General features: G+C 59.6%; 2 protein-coding genes across 5 annotated transcripts in view; one reads left to right on the top strand and one right to left on the bottom strand.

Moving 5' to 3' along the window:
- LOC138811227 (rho guanine nucleotide exchange factor 1-like) overlaps nt 1-3,375 on the top strand; it is a 23,651-nt gene extending 20,276 nt beyond the window's left edge. For 3 of the 4 annotated variants that reach the window (XM_069998916.1, XM_069998918.1, XM_069998919.1), the window contains 10 exons: nt 1-54; nt 235-310; nt 400-567; nt 1,382-1,469; nt 1,578-1,667; nt 1,838-1,908; nt 1,992-2,078; nt 2,522-2,685; nt 2,772-2,872; nt 2,993-3,375. The exon at nt 1-54 is cut by the window's left edge and continues 24 nt beyond it. In XM_069998916.1, the coding sequence (XP_069855017.1) occupies nt 1-54; nt 235-310; nt 400-567; nt 1,382-1,469; nt 1,578-1,667; nt 1,838-1,908; nt 1,992-2,078; nt 2,522-2,685; nt 2,772-2,855 (882 nt within the window). In that variant the 3' untranslated portion in view covers nt 2,856-2,872; nt 2,993-3,375. The remainder of the gene's footprint in view (nt 55-234; nt 311-399; nt 568-1,381; nt 1,470-1,577; nt 1,668-1,837; nt 1,909-1,991; nt 2,079-2,521; nt 2,686-2,771; nt 2,873-2,992) is intronic. The other variant, XM_069998917.1, reaches the window with a different exon arrangement.
- A 621-nt stretch (nt 3,376-3,996) lies between these two features.
- Nucleotides 3,997-20,527, bottom strand: LOC138811229 (ETS domain-containing transcription factor ERF-like). The gene is made up of 6 exons (XM_069998920.1): nt 20,443-20,527; nt 8,073-8,151; nt 5,726-5,960; nt 5,264-5,459; nt 5,021-5,138; nt 3,997-4,511 (listed from the first exon to the last, which is right to left on the bottom strand). Exons 2-6 carry the CDS (start codon nt 8,137-8,139, stop codon nt 4,066-4,068), a joined length of 1,062 nt encoding a protein of 353 aa, XP_069855021.1. The 5' UTR covers nt 8,140-8,151; nt 20,443-20,527; the 3' UTR covers nt 3,997-4,065.
- Between the last annotated feature and the right edge of the window lie 82 nt (nt 20,528-20,609).

The raw sequence follows: 20,609 nt of genomic DNA on the forward strand, positions 1-20,609 counted from the left end.
CTAGATTTGTCCCACATTCGGCAGAGCAGCGACCCCATGCTGAGCGAGTTCAAGGTGGGTTCTGTGGTGTCTTCCCCCACCCCCATGGCCTGTTCTGTTCCTACTGACAGAAAGAGGCTCTGATTCCACCCTGCTGCTGGCCCCAAACTCCTGTCTGTCCCCCACCTATTGGCTGCTGCCCTCCTTTCCCTTCCTCTCCTCCCCTCTGCTGACCATGACTCCCTCCTGCCTCAGAACCTGGACATCACCAAGAAAAAGCTGATCCATGAGGGCCCGCTAACGTGGCGGGTGACCAAGGAGAAGGCTGTGGGTGAGTGCCCAGGTGGGGCGGGGCAGGGCAGGAGGCCAGTGAGTGGGATGTGGGGAGCGACGTGAGCACCCACCGGCCTCACCCCACAGAGGTCCACGTGCTCCTGCTGGATGACCTGCTGCTGCTGCTCCAGCGCCAGGACGAGCGGCTGCTACTCAAGTCCCACAGCCGGACACTGACGCCCACCCCCGACGGCAAGACCATGCTGCGGCCCGTGCTGCGGCTCACCTCCGCCATGACCCGGGAGGTGGCCACTGGTCAGTGTGCCGCAGGCCGGCAGGGGGCGGCGCACCTGTGCAGGGCTGGGGTCCCTCTAGCGGTCGGGATGGGCGCTTTCTGGGGAAGCAGGGAGCCAAGGGGCCCAGCGACCAAGAAGTTGGCCCAGGCGCTGGTGGCTCCTGCCCTGTCATCCTAGCTACTCAGGAGGCTGACATCTGAGGAGTGTAGTTCAAAGCCAGCCTGGGCAGGAAAGTCCATGAGATCTTCATCTCCAATGGGCCATCAAAAAAAAAAAAGCCAGAAATAGAAGCCATGGCTCAAGGGATAGAGTGCCAGCCTTGAGTAAAAAAGTTCTCAGGGGGCTGGGAAGGTGGCTCAGTGGTAGAGCGCTTGCCTTGCATGCATGAGGCCCTGGGTTCGATTCCTCAGCACCACATAAGCAAAAAGAAAAAAGCCGGAAGTGGCACTGTGGCTCAAGTGGTAGAGCGCTCGCCTTGAGCTGAAGAGCTGAGGGACAGCGCCCAGGCCCAGAGTTCAGGCCCCACGACCGGACCCAAAAAAAAAAAAAAGTTCTCAGGACAGTACTCAGGCACTGAGTTCAAGCCCCAGGACTGGCACAGGAAAAATGTTGCCTTGCATCTGTGGACAGGAGTGGGCAGGGGGGGGCGGGGGGGGGAGGAGCTGGGGCAGCAGTTAGCATGGGGCTGGGGGAGAACACGGGGCCCAGGGAGGGGGCGTTGTGTCATTGCCTCTCAGAGGCCTCCCAGCCTCTAGCCTGTGCCCAGGGACTGGCACGCAGGGAGTAGGACGGGCCTTCCTGGCTGTGAGCCCCATCTCCCCCTCCCCCTGCAGATCACAAAGCCTTCTATGTCATTTTCACCTGGGACCAGGAAGCCCAGATATACGAGCTGGTGGCACAGTCTGTGTCAGAGCGGACAAAGTAAGAGGGATCCTTAAGGGCAGATGGGGTGGGAAGTCCTTGCCTGGCTGGTGGGGAGGGGGGAGCGGAGGAAGCTGACTGCCCTGAGCCCATGGCCTGTCTCCCCAGTTGGTGTGCCCTCATCACAGAGACTGCTGGATCCCTGAAAGTCCCAGCCCCTGCCAACCGCCTCAAGCCTCCCCGGCCCAGCCCAAGCAGGTGAGGGGGCAGACACCTGGAGACCGGCCCCGGGTATCCATGGCAACCAAGCTCAGTGTGCCTGTGGGCCTGACCCATCAGGGCCTCTGTCTCCTAGCTCCACACGCCCCCGGCCCCTGCCAACCCCCAGAGCCAGGGGCATGGGGTCACCCAGCACTTCCTCCTTCTAGCACCCGAGAAACCCTACTCAGCAGCTCCGAGAATGGCAACGGTGGTGGCCGAGACATGCCTCCAGCAGAGGGTGAGTCAGGAGCGGTATGGGGGTGCTCTGGGTTGATGGGGAAAACACCCAGGATCTGAGCACCCTCTCTGTTCCCCAACCAGCCCAGACTGAGAGAGCTCTCAGAGACCTCCTGCCCTTCTGCAGACCCGGTGCCGAAGGCCAGCTCGCCGTCACAGCCCTCCAGAAAGGTAGCATAACCCCCATCCTCCAGGACCACCAAACATGCCAGACCCTGTTCACACTGTGTGTGTGTGTGTGTGTACACAGGCGTGTGCCAGTACTGGGGCTTGAATTCAGGGCTGGGCACTGCCCCTTAGCTTTTTCTACTCAAGGCTGATGCTCTACCACTTGAACCACAGCAACATTTCCATGGTTTTGGTATTTAAGCCCTGACTTGCTTTGAACCTGATCTTCAGATCACAGCCTCCTGAGTACTAGCTAGGATGACAGGCAGGAGCCACTGGTGCCCAGCACGTTTCTACCCCATCTACACCCAAGTTCCTCTTTGTGCTGCAGCTGCCCTCTGCCCCCCCCACGCCTTCCATCTCCAGCCTCCCCTGCACCCCTTTTTAAACCTCTAAACTCCAGTCCAGGGCACTGCATCTCATAACTGCTCCCCCCCCTCCCCCAGTGCTGGCCCTGAAGCAGCTCCTGTTGCCTACGGAGGAAGACCGTGGGGCGGGGCCTCCCGGAGAAGGGGACGGGGTGCCAGGCGGTGGTTCCCTGGGACCTGCACAGACCCAGGAAGTTCAGGAGCACCTGCTCAGCTTAGAGGAAGCCCTAAAGCAGCTGGAGGTGTGACTGGTGGCGGACCCGGGTATGGCTGAGGCGGGAAGACAGCGCCCCCTCTTACCCATAACCTCGTCTTCCTCCCTGACCAGGAGTTAGAAGAGCAACTCTGCCGCCTGCGGCCCCTCCTGTCTCAGCTCGGGGGGAACCCTGTCCCCCAGTCTAGCTGCACTTGAGGTCTCTGCCCTGGCAGGTGAGTGGGTGGAGGGGGCTGGGCGGCTGCCCCTTGAGGGAACAGTGGCTGTGTCTGTTGTTCCGTCTCACCTCTGCCCCCTCCGCCTCCTGCTTCGTCTGCTCCTCTCTCCACCCCCAGGCCTTCCGCCAAGAGGAGAGAAACGAAGGAGAGGACGTGAGGGCCCCCCCATCCCAAAGCAACTGCAGCATCACCTACCCCAAGGGCTGGAGAGGGAGCCAAGATACCAAGGCCACAGCCTGGGGGCTTGCCCCCCTGCGGGGTGCCTGCCCCTCCCCCTCCCCTGCCTTCTCTCCTCATTTTTCTGCTTGGGGGGACTCAGGGCTTCACTGAAGGGGCATCGCTGGGACCCCTCCCCTTTTCCTGGGCCATCTCAGTATTGCCTGTTGGGGGACACCCTCCCACCCCCCCACCAAGTGCCTTTACTCTTGTGGGGTTTTTGTTTTTTTGTTTTTTGTTTTTGGTACCCTGGAGGTTTATTTTTAATATATATTATCTAAGGACCCAAGGTCTCTGTGTGTGTGTGTGTGTGTGTGTGTGTGTGTGTGTGAGTGTGTGTGTGTGTGTGTGAGTGTGTGTGTGTGTGTGAGTGTGTGTGTGTGAGTGTGTGTGTGTGAGTGTGTGTGTGTGTGTGTGTGTGTGTCAGTGCGCCCCCTTCTGGGACTGAATGGCTGAACATGAATTATTACTCCCAGATGCTGCCATCCCCATCCTCTGCCCCCCCTGCCCCCCACCCCCATAATCATCTGAAATTCTGGGCATCTCCCACATCTCACTCTTTTATTTTTGTAATAAACTCTCTGGAGGTGGCTGCCAGGGTTGGGGGAGCTGGTGGGGAGGGGGCCCCTCTGGGCAGGGGCTGGGGGCGGGGTTATTGCTCTGAGCCCCCTGTCCCCAGGGGGGCCTGTGTGGGAAGGGGCTGGAGATGGGGACACGCAAACACACAGGTCACAGCACAGGGTGGACGGAGGAGGCTGGGCGCCATATTGCACTTGGAGAGTGGGGCCAGGCAGGGACCCCCCTCAAACTGGAACCTAGGGAGGAGGCCAGAGGCCATCATGTTCCGGGGCTGGGGAAGACGGAGGGTGCCGAGGGCTGGTCCTGCGCCCAGGGCTGGTGTTAGGGGCAGACTTGGACCGAAGAGGTTGCGCGGGTGGTCCTCACCTCCTCGAATCCATCTCCTCCCCCGGGTCTCAGCTGCCAGCCCCCCCTTTGCCCACCTCGGCTTTGGGGGGCACCGGGAGGCCTTCATCACCTTCGCTGTCTGAGCTGCAGCCGCTCACGTCGGTAATCTCCAGCTCCGAGTCGCTGTCCTCCTTCCCACCCAGCGTGGCCTCGGGGCCCCCGGCCCCAGGCAGTGCCAGGCGAGGAGCCGCTGCCAGGCCTGAGGGGCGCTCGGGACCCAGGCCCTCCCCTGTGGCAGCCAGCAAGGGTGCGGCCGTGGGACTCCCCCCTGCCCCCACAGAGGGCAGGTGGCCCAGGGAACCCAGGGGGTTGGGGTAGAAGTGAGGGGGGTAGAGCGAGGGGGACAGCTTGGGGAAGGGGCCCGTGAGGTACGGGTTAAAGTTCCAGGGGTACTCTGGGAAGGTGCGGCCGTAAGGACCCAGCAGTCCGGGTGGTTTGGAATAGCCGGTGGCACCTGGGGGACATGGGGGGGGAGGGCTGAGCCGTGCACTGTGGGGTGCTCTATGTTGGGGCCCCTCCCCCCATGCCCTCCTCACATTGTATATCTCCCACTTTTTTGGGGGGGTCGGTTGTGGGACTTGATCTCAGCCTGGGCGCTGTCCCTGAGCTCTTTCACTAAAGGCGAGCGCTCTACCACTTCTAGCTACAGCACCACCTCTGGTTTTCTGGTGGCTCCTTGGAAATAAGAGTCTCACAGACCTTCCTGCCCTGGCTGGCTTCGAACTGTGATCCTCAGATCTCAGCTGGGATTACAGGCTTGAGCGCCCGGCTGTGTCTCCCACTTTTACATGGCTTTCCCCCCTGGTCTCCCATTCCCTTAGTGCCCCTGAACCCTTCTTCCAGTTTGTCCTCCTCCCATTTGGCTTTCAAACACATACTCCTTGCACACTGCCTGGCCCTGAGCCCCCTCCACCCCACCGGATGTCCCCCCATCTCTCCGCTCCCACACAATCAGGCCCTTACCAGAGCCCAGGAACGGGAAGGGGCTGTCCAGACGCAGTTTATCCGTCTCGGGAGTGAACAGGGGTGTCCTGGTTCCCGGCTCTCCCAGGCGTGGGGCAGAGAAGAGGGTCTGCAGGGCCTAGAGAGGAGTGGAATGGAGATGGCGCCCTTAAGACAGCACCCCTTCTCCCAGGGGACTCATGGTTAAGGGGGGGACACCAGGCACCCCATATTCAGTCCTGGGAGCCAGGTATCTAAACTCACCTCTGGGGTGAGGGGAGGCGCATCTGGCCCAGGCCCCCCTCCAAAGGGGCCGGGGGTCAGCAAGAGCGGGGAGCCGGTGGCGGCAGCCGCCACATCCAGCAGTGGGTAGTTGACCAGCACGACCTTGCTAAAGTTGAACTTGTACGTGAACCTCTTGCCTTTGGTCTTGTGCAGGATGCGTTTATTGTAGTAGTAACTGGGGACAGAGTGAGGGCATGCTGGGGAAGGCCGGGGAGCCCCAGGGACACTGAGGCAGGGCTCCAAAGCTCAGGGCTTGGCTCCTTCCAGCCTCCCATTCACGAGTCATCATAATAGCCACCCTATTGAGCCCTATGCTTTGAGGTGCACTGGGAGGCAGTCCCAGCATGTGGGGCAGGGGCAGGGGTGATGAAGGTGGGGTGTCTGGGCCCGCAGCGCACGCCCCCCCTCACCGCAGGGCCCACAGCGCATGTCCCCCCTCACCGCAGGGCCCGGCTCAGCTTGTCGTAGTTCATGTGGGGCTTGCACTTGCGGATGCCCCAGAGGCGGGCGACCTCATCTGGGTCCTTGATGACAAATTCCCCGTAGTCCCCCTGCCAGGCGATGACGCCCTGGTATTCCTCCTTCTGCAGCAGCTCAAGGATAAAGTGCCACAGCTGGATCTGCCGGGAGCCGGGGGATGACTCCGGCTTGTAGGCCCAATCCGGGAAGGCAAACCCTGAGGACGAGAAACCGGGAAGCATGGCCTAGGGGGTCAGGAGGCCAGGATGGGGGGCTCCCCAACCCTGCCCTGCTGTGTCTAGTCCCCAGATTGTCCAGACAGTGGGACAGGACCCCCAGGCTTGGCATATAGGAGTGGGGGGGGGCTGGTTTCCTGCAGGTGGGCTGTAGGAAGCAGCTAGCAGGAAAGGCACCCCTGGGCAGCAGTAGACCTCTTCCCTCTGCTACTGGCTCGCTTAGTAACGTCTCACTGACTCCTCTGCTCCCCATCCTGTTCCCCCCATTCCCTGAGGCCCCCACAGGCCCCAGCATGTGCACACATCTCTGAGCCCTGTACATTGTGCCTTTCACAACCCATTCCCCCACCCCCACCCCACGCCTCTGCTCCAGTCTATGGACAACTGTCCAGGGGGAGTGTGTACCGGTGTGTGTGTGCACAGACACACACCAGTCCACTGCACAACAGACACCCAGCCACACCACACCGTAGGACATAGACACCGAGGGTCATTGAGAGAGATCAAAGTCCCAGCACCCAGGATCACACAGCAACACATGCTCCAGCAATCGTCCCCTCTCGCCCCTGGGGACTGGGACCCACCAACACAGTTGCGTGACAAGACACGGGAGCCCAAAGGCCCCACGGACACCCAGTGTGGAGACAAAGCGGCAGCAAGACACATGGCCCCCCAGAGACAAGACAGCACAGCCAGGGTGCCACAGTGCGACAGCACAGCCTCCCACCCTCCATCCACAGGCACACGCGTGTCAACACAGCACACACACCCTGACACAACACACCCTGAGAGGGGCTTCCTGACCCTGCTACCCAGGCTCTAGAACTAGGCATAAATGCAAAGGGAAAGGGGACTCGGCCAAGACCCTGGGGCACACACCTGTTCGCCACCATGCCCAGACCAGAAAGGGGAGAGAAACAGAAGGCGGCTGGGGAGGACCCACATGCATGAAGGTGGTACTGAGCTAGAAGATGGCGGGGGGGGGGGGCCTGGGCCCTCTTGCTGGGCAGCCCTTTCTGGCTTCCTGGGATTTCAGAGCTGGGGTCCCAGCCTGGATGCCTGGTGTGTAAGTGGCTACTGATGCTAGGTAGGATCCCCTTGGGAGGGAGAAATTTAAACTCCTTTTCCAGTTCTTCATTTCACACCCCAAAAACATGGCTTCCCGAGGAACCCACACATATAGAAAGCCAAGTTGACAACATGAAACCCAACTCAGAACAAACATGGTCCTCAATTGTGAGGGTACCCTGCTTGGTAGAGAGAGGGTCCACCCCGGTGTTCTACATACAGGGCTGAAACCGGCCTGGCCCCCAACACAGAGGCCAGGGGTTCATCCACTGTCCCCCAATGCATCAAGATCCCTGTCAGGAAAGCCACATGCTCCTTCACCCCTCTGAGTCAGGGACATGCGAGTGTGTGCACACACATGCACACACACGCGCGCGCACACACACACGCACACACACACATAGACTCCAGCCTAAACACCCTCAGATGGCTTGGCCACCACAGGGACACACACAAGCAAGCACACAGCTCATGCATGCAAGCAGATGGCCCGTGCCTGCCCCGTGTATCCCCTTGCACAAACACAAGAGGGGTAGACACACTTCCCAACGAGAGCCAAAGAGCCGGGCTCCCTCCTTCCCTGCCGCGCACTGACAGGCTGCCACCCGTGGGACACGGACACGTAACCTCCACGCTGACCATCCTGCCCACAAAATCCCCAGTCCTGAACAAGCCATCCTCGCTTCCCTGGGCTCTGGCTGCCTGTCCATCTGTCCCTCTGTCCTTCCAGCCCTGGGCCCTACCCTCTCTGTGAGCAGATCCTGGAGTAGGTGTGCGGTGTGCGTGTGGCAGAGATGCTGGGGGACCCCAGCCCCCCTCCACACCTCACCCACCCTCCAAAAAAGACCCACACGTCTCCTCAGTGGGCTGGGAAGTTTCTAGCTAAGTTTTTCCATGAAGGAGGCTTATTCAGGGGACTTTGATGGAGAGCAGAGGAGCCAGACACACAGGTGGATGGGGAAAGGAGAGAGAGAAAGAGAAAGAGAGAGAGAGAAAGAGAGAGAGAGAGATGGGGGGTCAGTTACCGGGGGTCCAGAGAGCCGGCAGAGCGGGTGGGGCGAAGAGAAGATCAGAGACGCAGCTACAGTCCATGGCGGCCGGGCCCTGCAGAGGCCGGGACAGACAGACAGACACAGGACAGGACAGCAGGAGAGACAGACATGGATCAGCCAGCTGCTAGGGTTGTCCCCCTCTCCCAGAACTCCCGCCCCCCAAATCCCTTCCCATTCCCACTGTCCCCCTACAGAGTTCCCTCTGCCTGCTGGTCACCCCCCAGTCTGTCCATCCGTCTGTCCAGCTGCAGCCTGAGCAATTGACCTTCCCTCTTCCCCGCAGGCTCCTCTCCTTCCTCGGGTCCTCCTCCGTCTCTAACCGGCTCTGCTCCTGGCTGGGTCCCGCTCACTCAGCTCTTACCACCGCCCGCCCCTCATCTCTCCTGCCATCTCCCCCTGCCTCGTGCCCGACCTCAGGGCTGGCCCCTGCTTTCCCACATCTCCGTCTCCCCGCGTGGCTCTATGTGCCACTCGATTCCTGCGCTCCCACCAAGAAACTCGCCCCCACCCCGCTGACCCCCAGCGCTGTGTGCTCAGAGCTGGCCACCTGCAGACCAGGACCAGAGGATGGGGTGGGGCAGAGCCCGGGTCCTCCCTGCCCTCAGCTCCAGCCTGAGTCCGCACACCCCTCACCTAGCCGCCAACCTGCGGCTCCGGCTCACCCCCGACTTCCCAACTCCCGCCACTGCGATGATCTGGTTTCCCCCTTGGACTCTCCTCCCACTTGGCTCTGCCTTCCCCCCCTCGGACAGCCATTCCCCTTGGATCCCCCCAATTCAGACACCATTCCCCGGGGTCTGCCTCCCCCATCAGACGTCCACTCCACTCTGGTTACCTCCTACCCCTCTCACCCCACACCCCTCAAGACACCCCATGCACCCCCAGACCTAGATCCCTCAGTCCTCTGACTTCTTCAGACACCCCATCCTTAGGGCCACCCAAACCCACCCCTTAGGTTCCCCCCAGCTCCCAAGACCTCACCTTGGGGATACCCACGTTCCCCTCCCTGTCTCCCCCAAACACCTCAACTCAGCTTCCTTCCTCAGGCCCACATCTGTCTCCTGGGGTCTCCCCGGGGGGTGGGGGGACTCCCACCTCCCACAGCCTTCCCTCCCCACCCCTGCCTCTCTCTCACCATCACCTGCTACTCCCTCCACACCCCTTTCCTGGTCCCTCCTCCACCTGGCCGGTCTCTCCCCATCTCCATCCTTCAGTCTCTTCCTGAGTCTCTGCCGCTCCCCTCCACCCCTTCTCTTCTCCCTGCCTCTCCCGTCCCCCGTCTCTTCCCCTCTCGGCCCCACCTCCCCAATTTGTCTCTCAAGTCTCTCTCAGCTTTCCCTTTGTCTCTGTCTCTCTCCCTCCCCCTCTCCCCTTCCTCCATCTCCCCACCCATCCCGTCTCTCACTCCTGTAGTCTCTCCCTTCTCCTCTCCCCAGCTCTCCCTCCCTCCCCACCTCTCTCCCACCTCCCTCTCTCCCGGCCTCCTCCCCGGGTCCCCCTCCTTCCCCCTGCCCCCACCCCCTCCCCTTGGCCCCTCTCATTTCCGTGTTGGTTTTGATTTCTCTTCCCAACGCTTTCAACTCCCCGCCGCCTCCTCCGGACACGTTATAACGAGGAGCCGTGGGATCGGCGCTCGGGGCCCTGCTCCCACGCTCCCCCCCTTGCCACTGCCGCGCGAGCGAGCGCGGGGATCTCTGCGGCTCTGTGCCTGCCCCCCACCCCACCCGCCTGGGTCCCGAGTCAGTTCAGTCCCCCCCCCAACCCTGTCCCACCCAGCCACTGCCGCTGTTTCCACCCTAGACCACCGCTCCCAGCCTGGGTGTCTGTCCCTGCGTCTGTCTGCGCATCCTCCTGTCTTTGGTTCTCCGCAGGGTTTGCCTGCTTCCCCATCTCCACTTCCCTGTTTCCACTTTGGGCAAAGTCTCTGTCCCAGTCTCTGTCCCCTCCGTACCCCATCCCATCTCCAAGTCTGTGTCTCCGGGTCTCTGCTTCAGTCCCAGTGTCCCTCTCTTGGGGTCCTTTTGATCTCGCCCTGCCCCTGGCGCCCCCCTAGCCCCATTGATCGCCAATCGACCCATGGAAGAAGCCAGGGCCTGTGGCCCGGGGCTGTAAGGTCCAGGCAGGGGCCAGGTAGGACGGGGTGGCTGGACGGATGGACAGACAGCCGCAGCACCAGTGGTTGCAGAGGGGAGCAGCATAGCCCCCCCTCCCCGCTGGCCGGCCGCATGGTGCAGATGGGGACTCCGGGCAAGCTTTAATTTTTAATTTTATTTTGCTTCCTCCACTCCCCCCCTCGCCCCCATCTCCACCGCCCGCAGCCACGGCTTGGAATGTGTGTGTGTGTGTGTGTGTGTGTGTGCGCGCGCGCGTGCGCACACGCGTGCATGTGAGGCAGCCGGGTGGAGCGGAGCTGGCTATCTCTTTTTGCTTCTTGTCAAGCTCAATCACACAGACCCACACCAACCTAGGCACAGCCCATACCCCAAGTGATCCACACCCTGCCTGCCACAACACACAGCTCACACCCATGCACACATCTACACAAGCTCATGTGCCCCCCCACTGTCAAGCAACACGGAACTACAGACCCAGAGATACAAAGTCAGACACACCACCCCAAAACACACCACCGGCACACACAACTGTGGGCCCCTGCATCCGTAAATCACACACCCCAACACGGTCATGTACAATGTGACAGTCAGTCACACAGAAAGACACACAACTGGACACAGAGACACAAGACACCAACTCAGTCTCACACAGAAACAAAGACCCACAATCACAAATCCCAGACTTTCTCTCTCCCTCTCTCTCTCTCACACACACACACATACACAAAGGCTCACAGTCCAATACAGAAGCACACGCAGGACACCCAATCACACACAGAGACAAGATCACACAGAAACAGACAAATCCCCGAGACCCTCGGCCACCCACACCCATAGTCATCTGCAGAGATGGAGAGACACACAACACAGCCAGACACAACCAGACAGCAAACTCGTGGAGGTTGCCTCTTTCACACACACATATTCACATACACTCACATACACACACTCACACACACACATACATACACACTTGCTTCTCCAGGACAAGGCTTGGTTGAGAGGTTAGCTATACTCAGAAGCAACCCCACCCAAGTCCCCGCTGCTCCTGTCACCATCTGTCCCTCTGTCTGTCCATCCATCTGTCCATCCATCCTCAGCCTTCTCAAGCATGGCTCTCTCCACATGCACATGTCTGACCGTGCATGTGTGAGTGTGTGTGTGTGTAAAACGTGCACCTATCTCAGACCTTCTTCTGTGGCTACCTTAGAATACTCCAGTTGTCAGCATCTGTCTGTCTGTCTGTCTGTCTCTGAAAGTCTCCCTCTCTGTGTGTCTCCGTTTCTGTCTCTAGACACCTCTGTCTGTCCCACCGTGTCTCTGGGGGTCCCTCTGTTTTCCTGCTCCCTCTCCGCCCGTCTCCCCCTTCTGCCTCCCCCTCTCCCCCCCAAGCCCCCTGGGCTGGGGTTTAACCAGTTGTTTTGATTTCTCTAAGCTGTGCTGGACGCCTCCGGAGCCGCCTCGGGCCTCACACCGCCCCCAGCCCCTTCATCCCTCACCGGGCCCCGTCCCCACCCCCCTTAACACAGTCTGCACAAGTGGAATGAAAATTGATTTTTTTTTTAAATTTCATATCTTCTCCGGGGCTCTGTCTAAAGAGGAGAGAGACGCAGTCCAAGACCCCTCTCCCACCGCTGCCCCCGCACACATGCGCATGAGCACACGCACGGGCACACACGCACAGGCACACTCACACGCACACCCAGGACGGACACACTCAGAGTCCATCCTCCTCAGGCCCCGTACAGGTCGCAGCCATGCACAGGGCCCTCAATGGGCCTGGCATACCCCAGGGTCATAGGGTGTCATGCTGCCCACCCTGTCCTGTCCCGCCAGGTGGGTGCGTGACCCATGCTGACTATGCGTGACTGCAGCTCCACCCATGCTGCTGCTGCTGCTGTGTCCATCTGTCCTGCTGGGCCTGTTCCCCTCCCCCCACCCCGCCCCACCCCACGCAGTGCCCGACCACGCCCACCCATGCCACTCCGTGCTGCCTGGCCCAGAGGGAGACCCGTGCCTGGGGTACACACAGATCACACCACACTGCACCATACCACACCTGCAGCATACCACGCCACATGCCACACACCACACAGTGTCATACGCCACACCCCAGAGCACACCACACACATCAGCCCCACACCATGTTCACACATCAGCACCTACTGCACATCACACACACACACTATGTACACGCCACACAGACACAGCAACACCCAGACACAACACACACAAATGCCAGGCAAATAACACCCCACACACACATTACACACTGCACACACAGCCCCTCCTAACCCTCATGTGGGCACACAAGACACAGGAACTGCAATACAGTTGCTCCTAACACACACACACACACACACACACACACACACACACCCTGTGACCAAACCCAGTGTCCACCCACCATCACAGAACTAGGCACAAACTCATACAACCTTCCCCCAGCCACACATGAAGCCACGCGAGACTCCATTGCACAACACACACACACACACACACACACACACAATCAGCATCTGGACCCAGCCCAGATCCCAAGACAACACCCTGCCACTCAGTTTCCCAGACAAGTGGGGGTCTGACACAGGCTTGGGGGTCCCCCTGGCTGGTCCCTTACTCCACACTTACCAGCCTGGCTCCTGGGGTGCACTCAGGCCTCACCTGCTTGTCTCTTCTCACCCTTAGGGTCATGGCTGCCACTCGGCCCACAAACACCACACCCGGCTCAGCCCTGGAGCACTGGACTGTCGCACTAGATCACACGGCTGAGCACCACGTGGGTTCCACAGACAGGACACGCGTGGCTTATGCAGCCCCACAGCCTGACACACCCACACCTAGTCCCCTGTGCCCGGGATCCTGCACACACCGACACAAGCCACACTCACACAACTGTGACTCAGATCACACAGACACACAGGCAGGGACTTGAGCAGAGACTGCCCTAGGCAGGATAAACAGGGGGACAGGCTGACCCCCCGAAAGGGGGGGGTGTTCCCTTGGGCCTAGAAGATGTGTCCTGACACCAGGTGGAGGGGGTAGCTAGTGGATGGAGCCCCCCGCCCTCCCTCCTCCTGTCTCTGTCTCCTGTGTCTCTGTCTCTCTGGGTCTCTTTCTCCCTCTGGGAGTTCCAGTCTCTGCCTTGGAGGCCCAAGACTGCGGCCGCATGCGAAACAGTATCAGTGTACGTGGAGGGGGGGGCGTGAGGGAGCGTCCCCAGGGAGGTGGGAGCCGCAGTGCCATGCACCCCGCCTACCAAACAGCATGGGGGGGAGGGGAGAGGGAGGCCAAGGCGCCATGGGCTCCAGCTGCGGATCCCCACACACTGACTGCCAGCCCAGAGCCCCTCTCCCTGCAGACACCCACATTCCTAGAAGAGGCTGGGGCAGGTGAGGGACACCTAGAGAGGAGGAAAGGACACACACACACATGCAGAGGGAGATAAGGGTGGGGGCAGAGACGGGGAGACACAGAGAGATGACAGAGAGACAAAGAGGCCGGAGAGATGTGAATTAGGGGGGACCAGAAAAGGGGGAGAGAGTGGAGAGGCTGAGACAAAGTAAATTAGAGTCGGAGGTCTCAGGCAGGGAGCAAGGGCGCACCACAGACCCCGGGTCACAAAGGAGGCAGCGGAGGGGGCAGAGATGCGGAAAATTGAGGGATTAGGTCCCAAGCAAGAAGTGGATGAAGGAGAGCCGAGGTGGTAAGAGCGGGGGCCCAGAAAAAAAAAAAAAAAGAACAGCCATGCGGATTCATGGTCTCCATCTGTCATCAGCCCACCTCGCTCAGCTTCTATCCTGAGAGCCTGTGTCCTCTGGGGGCATGGCAGCTCCCAAAGCTACCTTCCACCTGTCCTGGCTCTCCTCCCCTCCTCCTGGTCCATCCCTGGGCCCCATCTTCACAACCTCTACCCCAGCTTCGGTCCCACCTGTAGTCTCAGCCTACTTCCTGGGCCCCAAGCCCTCCATGATAGAGTGATGGCTGCCTGGGGGTGGGGAGGGCAGAGGGACAGGATGGCGAGGGAACGCTCAGCCAGTTTGAGAGCTCTTCTGGACCAACCAATCGCAAGGATTGGGAGCCTCTGTGTCCTGCTCCGGGGCTTGGCACCAAGTGTGCACAGAAGGAAGACTGTCTGAGCAGAATCCAGATGAGACTGCGTGGCGGGGAAGCAGAGAAGCACACAGGGGCAGCAGGGCGAAGGCAGGTACAGCAGGGGGTGGAAGGGACAGAGACAAGAGAACATGAAGGGGGGAGGAACAGGACGGGGGGGGGCAGCATGGGGTGCCTGAGGGTCGGAGACAGACAAACGGAATCCATGACTCAGAAGGGACAAGAGAAGGAGACGGCAGGGGGCAGAACTCTGGTGCCCAGGGCCAGCTGAGGGCCTTGGCCAGTTGCACCGGTGTTTTGGCTACTGGGGATCCCATAGGGCCAGGGTCCAGCCAGGCTGGGGGAGGCCCGGGGCTCCGGGGGCATCAGGCGCGGTGCTAATTCAGCGCCATCGATCAGGCGGGATGAGAGCAATAAATTATCGTGACAAGATGCAATCCTGGCCCGCACACTGCCGCCGAGGCGGATCGATGCCTGTCCCCAGCCCGAGCACGGGGGCCCAGGCCCGGGCTGCGCTGGCTGGCTGGGCCACCTCTCTCTCCATCCTTCCAATCACACACAAACTTCCTCCCACTGGTGGCCGGGCCAGGCCAGGAGGAGACCCACGGAAGAAATTCTACCCTGATCTCACCCGGACCCTCTCATTTCTCTCAGCACCCCCTCTTCATCACCACCTGTGAGCTAGGGATGGCCCTTGATGCCCATTTCACAGGTGTGGAAACTGAGGCTCAGACAGGGCAAGTGACTTGGCGAGTCTCACAAAGGTGAGTGGTAAAACCTTGAACTTGAACACAGGCCAGGATGACTTTCAAGCCCTTGATAGCTCGACTGTCCGAGGAGAGAGCAAGGGGTAGAAGAGACAAACAATGGAATAGATTACAGAGCCCCAGTCAGAGATACAGAGAAAGACTCAAAGAAGCTGTATGTTGATGGTTCACACGTACACTTCTAGCTACTCAGGAGGCTGAGATCTGAGGACTGCCAGCCCCAGGCCAAAAAAAAAAGTCTAAGAGAGAGTTTTGCCTTCAATTAACCAACAAAAAAATCCAAAGGCATGGAGGTGTGGCTCAAGTAGTAGAGCACCAGCCTTGAGAGAAAAAGCCAAGTGAGAAAGCTGGGCGCTGGTGGCTCACGCCTGTAATCCTAGCTATTCAGGAGGCTGAGATCTGAGGATCGCGGTTCAAAGCCAGCCCGGGCAGGAGAGACCATGAGACTCCTATCTCCAATAAACCACCAGAAAATCAGAAGTGGCGTTATAGCTCAAGTGGTAGAGCGCTCACCTTGAGCTGAAGAGCTGAGGGACAGCACCCAGGCCCAGAGTTCAAGTCCCACGACCGACAAAAAAAAAAGCCAAGTGAGAGTGTGAGGCCCTGAGTTCAAGCCCAAGTACCTGCCTAAGAAAAAGAAATAAGAAATAGAACAAAGAGACAAGGACAGAGGAAGGAGGAGGAAGAGAGGACAGACAGAAGCAAAGGTGACCCCAGAGAAAAGAAACCAAGGTGGGGGCTGAGAAGGTGGCTTGGTAGAGAGCTTACCTAGCATACATGAAACCCTTGATTCCATTCCTCAGTTCCACAAACACAGAAAAGGCCAGAAATGGGACTGTGGCTCAAGTGTTTAGAGTGCTAGAGGAACAGAGCCCAGGCCCTGAGTTCAAGCCCCAGGACTGGCAAAAAAAAAAAGCAAAAAAGACACCAAGGTGGCCGTGGGGAACATGTAGAGAGAGATAGGGTGTCAGGAGGGGGATAGGGGACAGGTGGACTGAAGCTGTGGGCCCAGAAGACAATGGCTGTGAGAGGCAAGCCTGTGAGCAGAAAGCTTCCTAGAGCAGAAGGTGGGCCTGGACACGGCAGGTGGTGGTGAAGATGCCCAATGGAGGTGGACAGGCGTGTCTGTGGGTTTGCAAGGTGGCCCGATGGGGCGTGGCAGGGAAGGGGTGGGGTCTCCCAAGTCAGATGACCTGTGGTTGACAGCTTCCCAACAGTGTCCAGTTCCTGGGACCTCAGAGAAACCATGTGACCTCTCTGAGCTCTGTTTTCTCTCCTGGGGATGAGAAAGTCCCATGAATGCGGGTGACAATGGGTGCCCTGTCGCAGAGACTCTTCTAGAAACCATCGCCTGCACCAGTGTGCACAGGGCCAGGCAGGTGTGATGAGATGAGGACATAGATGAGCAGGTAGGAGAAGCAGAAGCAGCAGCATCTACAGGTGGTGACAACCCTGGCGACCTGGGGCCGAGTGGGACTCCATGGTGGAGCACCTGCCTAGCGAGTACAAGGCCCTGAGTTCAAACCCCAGCGCTGCCAAAAGCAAAAAAAAAAAAAAAATGAAATTCTGGAGCTGGTGGCTCACGCCTGTCATCCCAGCTACTCAGGAGACTGACATCTGAAGATCATGGTTCAAAGCCAGCCCGGGCAAGGAAAATCCATGAGACTCTTATCTCCAATGAGCCATCAAAAAACTGGAAGTGGAAACAGTGGCTCAAGTGGTAGAGTGTCAGCATCAAGTGAAAAAGCTCAGGGACAGCACCCAGGCCCTGAGTTCAAGCCCCAGGGCTGGCACAAAAACAGAGAGAAAGAAAGAAACTGGCGTGAGGCTCAGGGATCTGTGACAGGCGTTACTGCTACAGGTGGTGTCATTACAGCACTGTGCACAGGGTGGGACTGGCAGCTGGGCACATGTACCTATATACCACGAGTGGTTGTGTGTTTAAGGAGCCGGGCGCTGGTGGCGCATACCTGTCATCCTAGCTGCTCAGGAGGCTGAGATCTGAGGATCATGGTTCAAAGCCAGCCCAGGCAGGAAAGTCCGTGAGACTCTTATCTCCAATAAACCACCAGAAAACCAGAAGTAGAAAGGAGCTCCCTGAGCAGATGGGTAACAAAGCCAGGCTCTGTGCCAAGGGCCAGGCATGTGGCATCTGCAGGTTTGGCCCCTTAAGGTGTGGATTGCAGGAAATGGAGGGAGATAGAAGAGCTGAGAGCCAGGGATTCACAAGATGTCCCGGATACTCAGGCAGAGTGAGGGTTACCTGGATGCTGAAGAGAAAAGGGAAAGAAGTAGAACGGGTGTTGTCCCTGGGGGAAGTTTGTGGCACTGGTGTCCTCTTTAGAGACAGGGTAGGAAGGCCTAAGCTGTTGGGAATCAGATGAAGAGGTGAAGGGTGCGGGCAGGGGTGGGTGGGAGGGGTCTGAGGGCTCAGGACTTATGAGCTGAAGAACTCAGTGGCTGTGTGGTGGAGAAGTGACAAATGAGGTAAACTGAGGAATGGGCTGGTGTGTGGAGGTGCTGGTATAATTGTGTGCGTGTGTGCACGTGTGTGTGCGTGCGTGCACACTTGAACTCAGGGCCTAAGGGTTGCTCCCTTAGGTGTTCTGCTCAATGCCACTGCTCTACCACCTGAGCCACAACTCCACTTCCAGCTTTTTGGTGGCTCACTGGAGATAAGAGTCTCACAAACTTTCCTGTCCAGGAGGGCTTTGAACTGTGATCCTCAGATCTCAGCCTCGTGAGTAGCCAGGATGACAGGTGTGAGCCAGCATCCAGGCTCGGGCGTGGCCTGAGAAAACAGGGCAAGAGGAAGGTATGGGAGAAGGAAAGTGGACAGCCAGCCCCTGAAGGCCAGGTGTGAGGACACAAGTGTGCAGGTGTGTGCAAGGACAGATGCCCTGCCCAACGGTACATCAGTCAGAGTGTGCTATTCTGTAAGAGGTAGAGACAGGAGGCCTCAAACAGCCCAGCAGCACTGGTGACTCACACCTGCAATCCCAGCTATGCAAGAGGCTGAGATCTGAGGATCACAGTTTGAGGCCAAGAAAGTCCCCATGAGACTCTTTATCTCCAATGACCCACCAGATAACAGGAAGTGGAGCTGTGGCTCAAAGAGGTAGCATGCTCACCTTGAGCAAAAGAGCTCAGGCCCTGAGTTCAAGACCCATGACTGACAAAAACCCGAACAAACAAAAAAGGCATTAGACTGGGGGGAGTAGGGGGGGGGCAGAGGACTCCCAGGGGACCAGGGCTTGAAGGACACAGGGACAGGAGCAGATGCCCTGGGACCAGTGGGAAAAGCAGGTACAGGTGACTTCCTGTGAAGGGAAGGGAGTGTGAGGGAAGAGGGCAGGAGGGGAGAGAGGGGTGGAGCACCAAGGGAGGGAGGCAGTTCTGGAAGGTCTGAGGGTGGACAAAAAGGGGGGGGGGAAGGGACAGGCTGTAACTTAGGACACAGGCCAGGAGCTGCCTGTGAGTATTGTGTGTGTGCATGCCAGATAACTGACAGGACATGCGTGCATGCCAATCCTAGGGCTTGAACTCAGGGTCTAGGTGCTGTTCTTGAACTTCTGTGCCCAAAGCTAGTGCTCTACCACTTGAGCCACAATTCTTCAGTGGCTCATTAGAGATGAAAGTCTCCGGGACCTTTCCTGCCTAGGCTGGCTTTGAACTGTGATCCTCAGATCTCAGCCTCTTGAGTAGCTAGGATGACAGGCAAGACTACCGGCACTGGGCTGTGTGTGACTTTAGTGGTGAATGGGTCCTGCTGGGGGGAGAGCAGAGGTGGAGAGAAGGCAGAAGACAGTGCAGTTTAGGCGCAGGTGGAGGGAGGCAGGTAGGAAGGGGATGAGGAGGTGTGAAAAAAACGAGACAGACGCAGGGGTCTTGGTGCTGGGACAGATTTTGGACAAACAGGTGTTAGTTATCTGGCAGGATGGGTATGAGGGGACACGATGTGGGGGAACAGACCTTTTTGTTGGGGGGGGACAGGTGAGAGGAAATGTATTCCCTGCAGAAGTAGAGGAAGGAGCAGGTATGAAGGACAGGTGTAGGAGGCTGCCTGGAGATCCAGAGGCTGGGGAACGGCCGAAGGGTCCTGTGACTGAGACTACAGGTATGTGCAGCAGGACTCTGCCACAGTGGGTGGCTGCCTCAGTTTCTCTCTCTTCCCCGGGGGGGGGCATCTCCAGCTCTGGGGCCCGGGTGTCCCTCTCTCCGTGGCCGCGGGGCTCGGGAGGCTGCTTGGCGATGCGGAGCGCGTGCGGGCCCCGGCGGGCCGGCGGGGCAGGGGGAGCGGGAGGGGGGGCCGTTTAGCTGTGATAGATCCGCGCGCCGCTTGTCTCTTAATCTCCGGAGCGACCGATCGATTCGCTATTTCCCTTTGTTGCCAGAAAATTCGATCCTGGGCCTGGAATTAGGTCCCCGGCTTAATCTGAGCGGAAACCAGTGAGGGGGAGACAGAGACCGAGAGATAGGCAAGAGACAGGGAGACGCTGAGAGACAGACAGACAGACACGGGGAGGGACAGACATATTGCCTATTTTAGCCATAGTCTAAGAGTTGGACCCAAAAGGGGGGAGGGAGGGAGGGAGGGAGAGGGAGAGGGAGAGAGAGAGAGAGAGAGAGAGAGAGAGAGAGAGAGAGAGAGAGAGAGAGAGAGAGAGAGAGGGAGAGTCAAAGAGACAAAACCTGGAAGAGTTAAGAGATGGACTAAGAGACACAGACAGACAGACAGACGGGGGGGGGGGGGCGAGGCCTCAATTGGGAGAAATGGCAGCGGTGCCCAGTGTCCGGTGCCCAGCAGGGCGGCTGTGATGGAATGCCGGACAGGAAGGGGGCCCAGAGGTCAGACGCCCCTGGCCCCCCACCCCTCCCCCAGACCTCAGGGGCCCCCAGGCCCTCCCCACGGACCCCGGGACCCCCACACACCGCACAGCCCCACGCCGAACTCGCGCCTGGAACTCCAGCCGCCCCCTCCCATGCAAACTCTCACGTGGACCCCCAGCCCCAACTTGTCACCCCCTCCCCAATCTCGAGCACCCCGTCCCCACCCCGCCCCAAATATCCAACTCTGACCAATAAATCCCACTGGGATCCCCAGACCCCCCATCAGACCGGAGCCCTCCCCAGCTCCGAGGCCCCCCCCAGACCCAGACCCCATCGCCACCGCCGCGAACCCCCCCCTCTCTCCCCGCGCCCCGCAAACCTCGCACCCGGGCCCGGGGCCGCACCCCAGGCGGGCCCGCCCCGGAGTCAGGCCGCGCCGCGCTGCACCCCAGGAGGACCCCACACCGGGTCCGGGGACCCCCCCACCCCGCCCCTCCCCTCCCCGCGGCGCTCACTCACTTTCCCGGGCTGGCGCGTCCGCTCCGGTCCGGGGCGAAGTGCTCAAAGTTCGGGGCCCGCGGCCATGGCCCCGCCCGGGGAGGGGGCGCCGCGCGGGGGCGCGGGGGGGCGCGGAGTCCCCCGGGGTGCGGGGAGGACGGCGAGGTCGGGGAGACCCCGACGCCGGG

This window comes from Dipodomys merriami, unplaced genomic scaffold (assembly GCF_024711535.1).
Source record: "Dipodomys merriami isolate MVZ:Mamm:240054 unplaced genomic scaffold, mDipMer1.0.p SCAF_52, whole genome shotgun sequence".
In the NCBI taxonomy this organism is placed as follows: domain Eukaryota; kingdom Metazoa; phylum Chordata; class Mammalia; order Rodentia; family Heteromyidae; genus Dipodomys; species Dipodomys merriami.

Excerpts from the sequence above, each read along its gene's own strand:
- LOC138811229 (XM_069998920.1), bottom strand. The coding sequence starts at position 8,139 with ATGGACTGTAGCTGCGTCTCTGATCTTCTCTTCGCCCCACCCGCTCTG. Across the intron at positions 5,961-8,072 it reads GCCGGCTCTCTGGACCCCCG|GGTTTGCCTTCCCGGATTGG; the intron begins GTAACTGACCCC and ends TCTCGTCCTCAG. Across the intron at positions 5,139-5,263 it reads CGCCTCCCCTCACCCCAGAG|GCCCTGCAGACCCTCTTCTC; the intron begins GTGAGTTTAGAT and ends ACTCCTCTCTAG.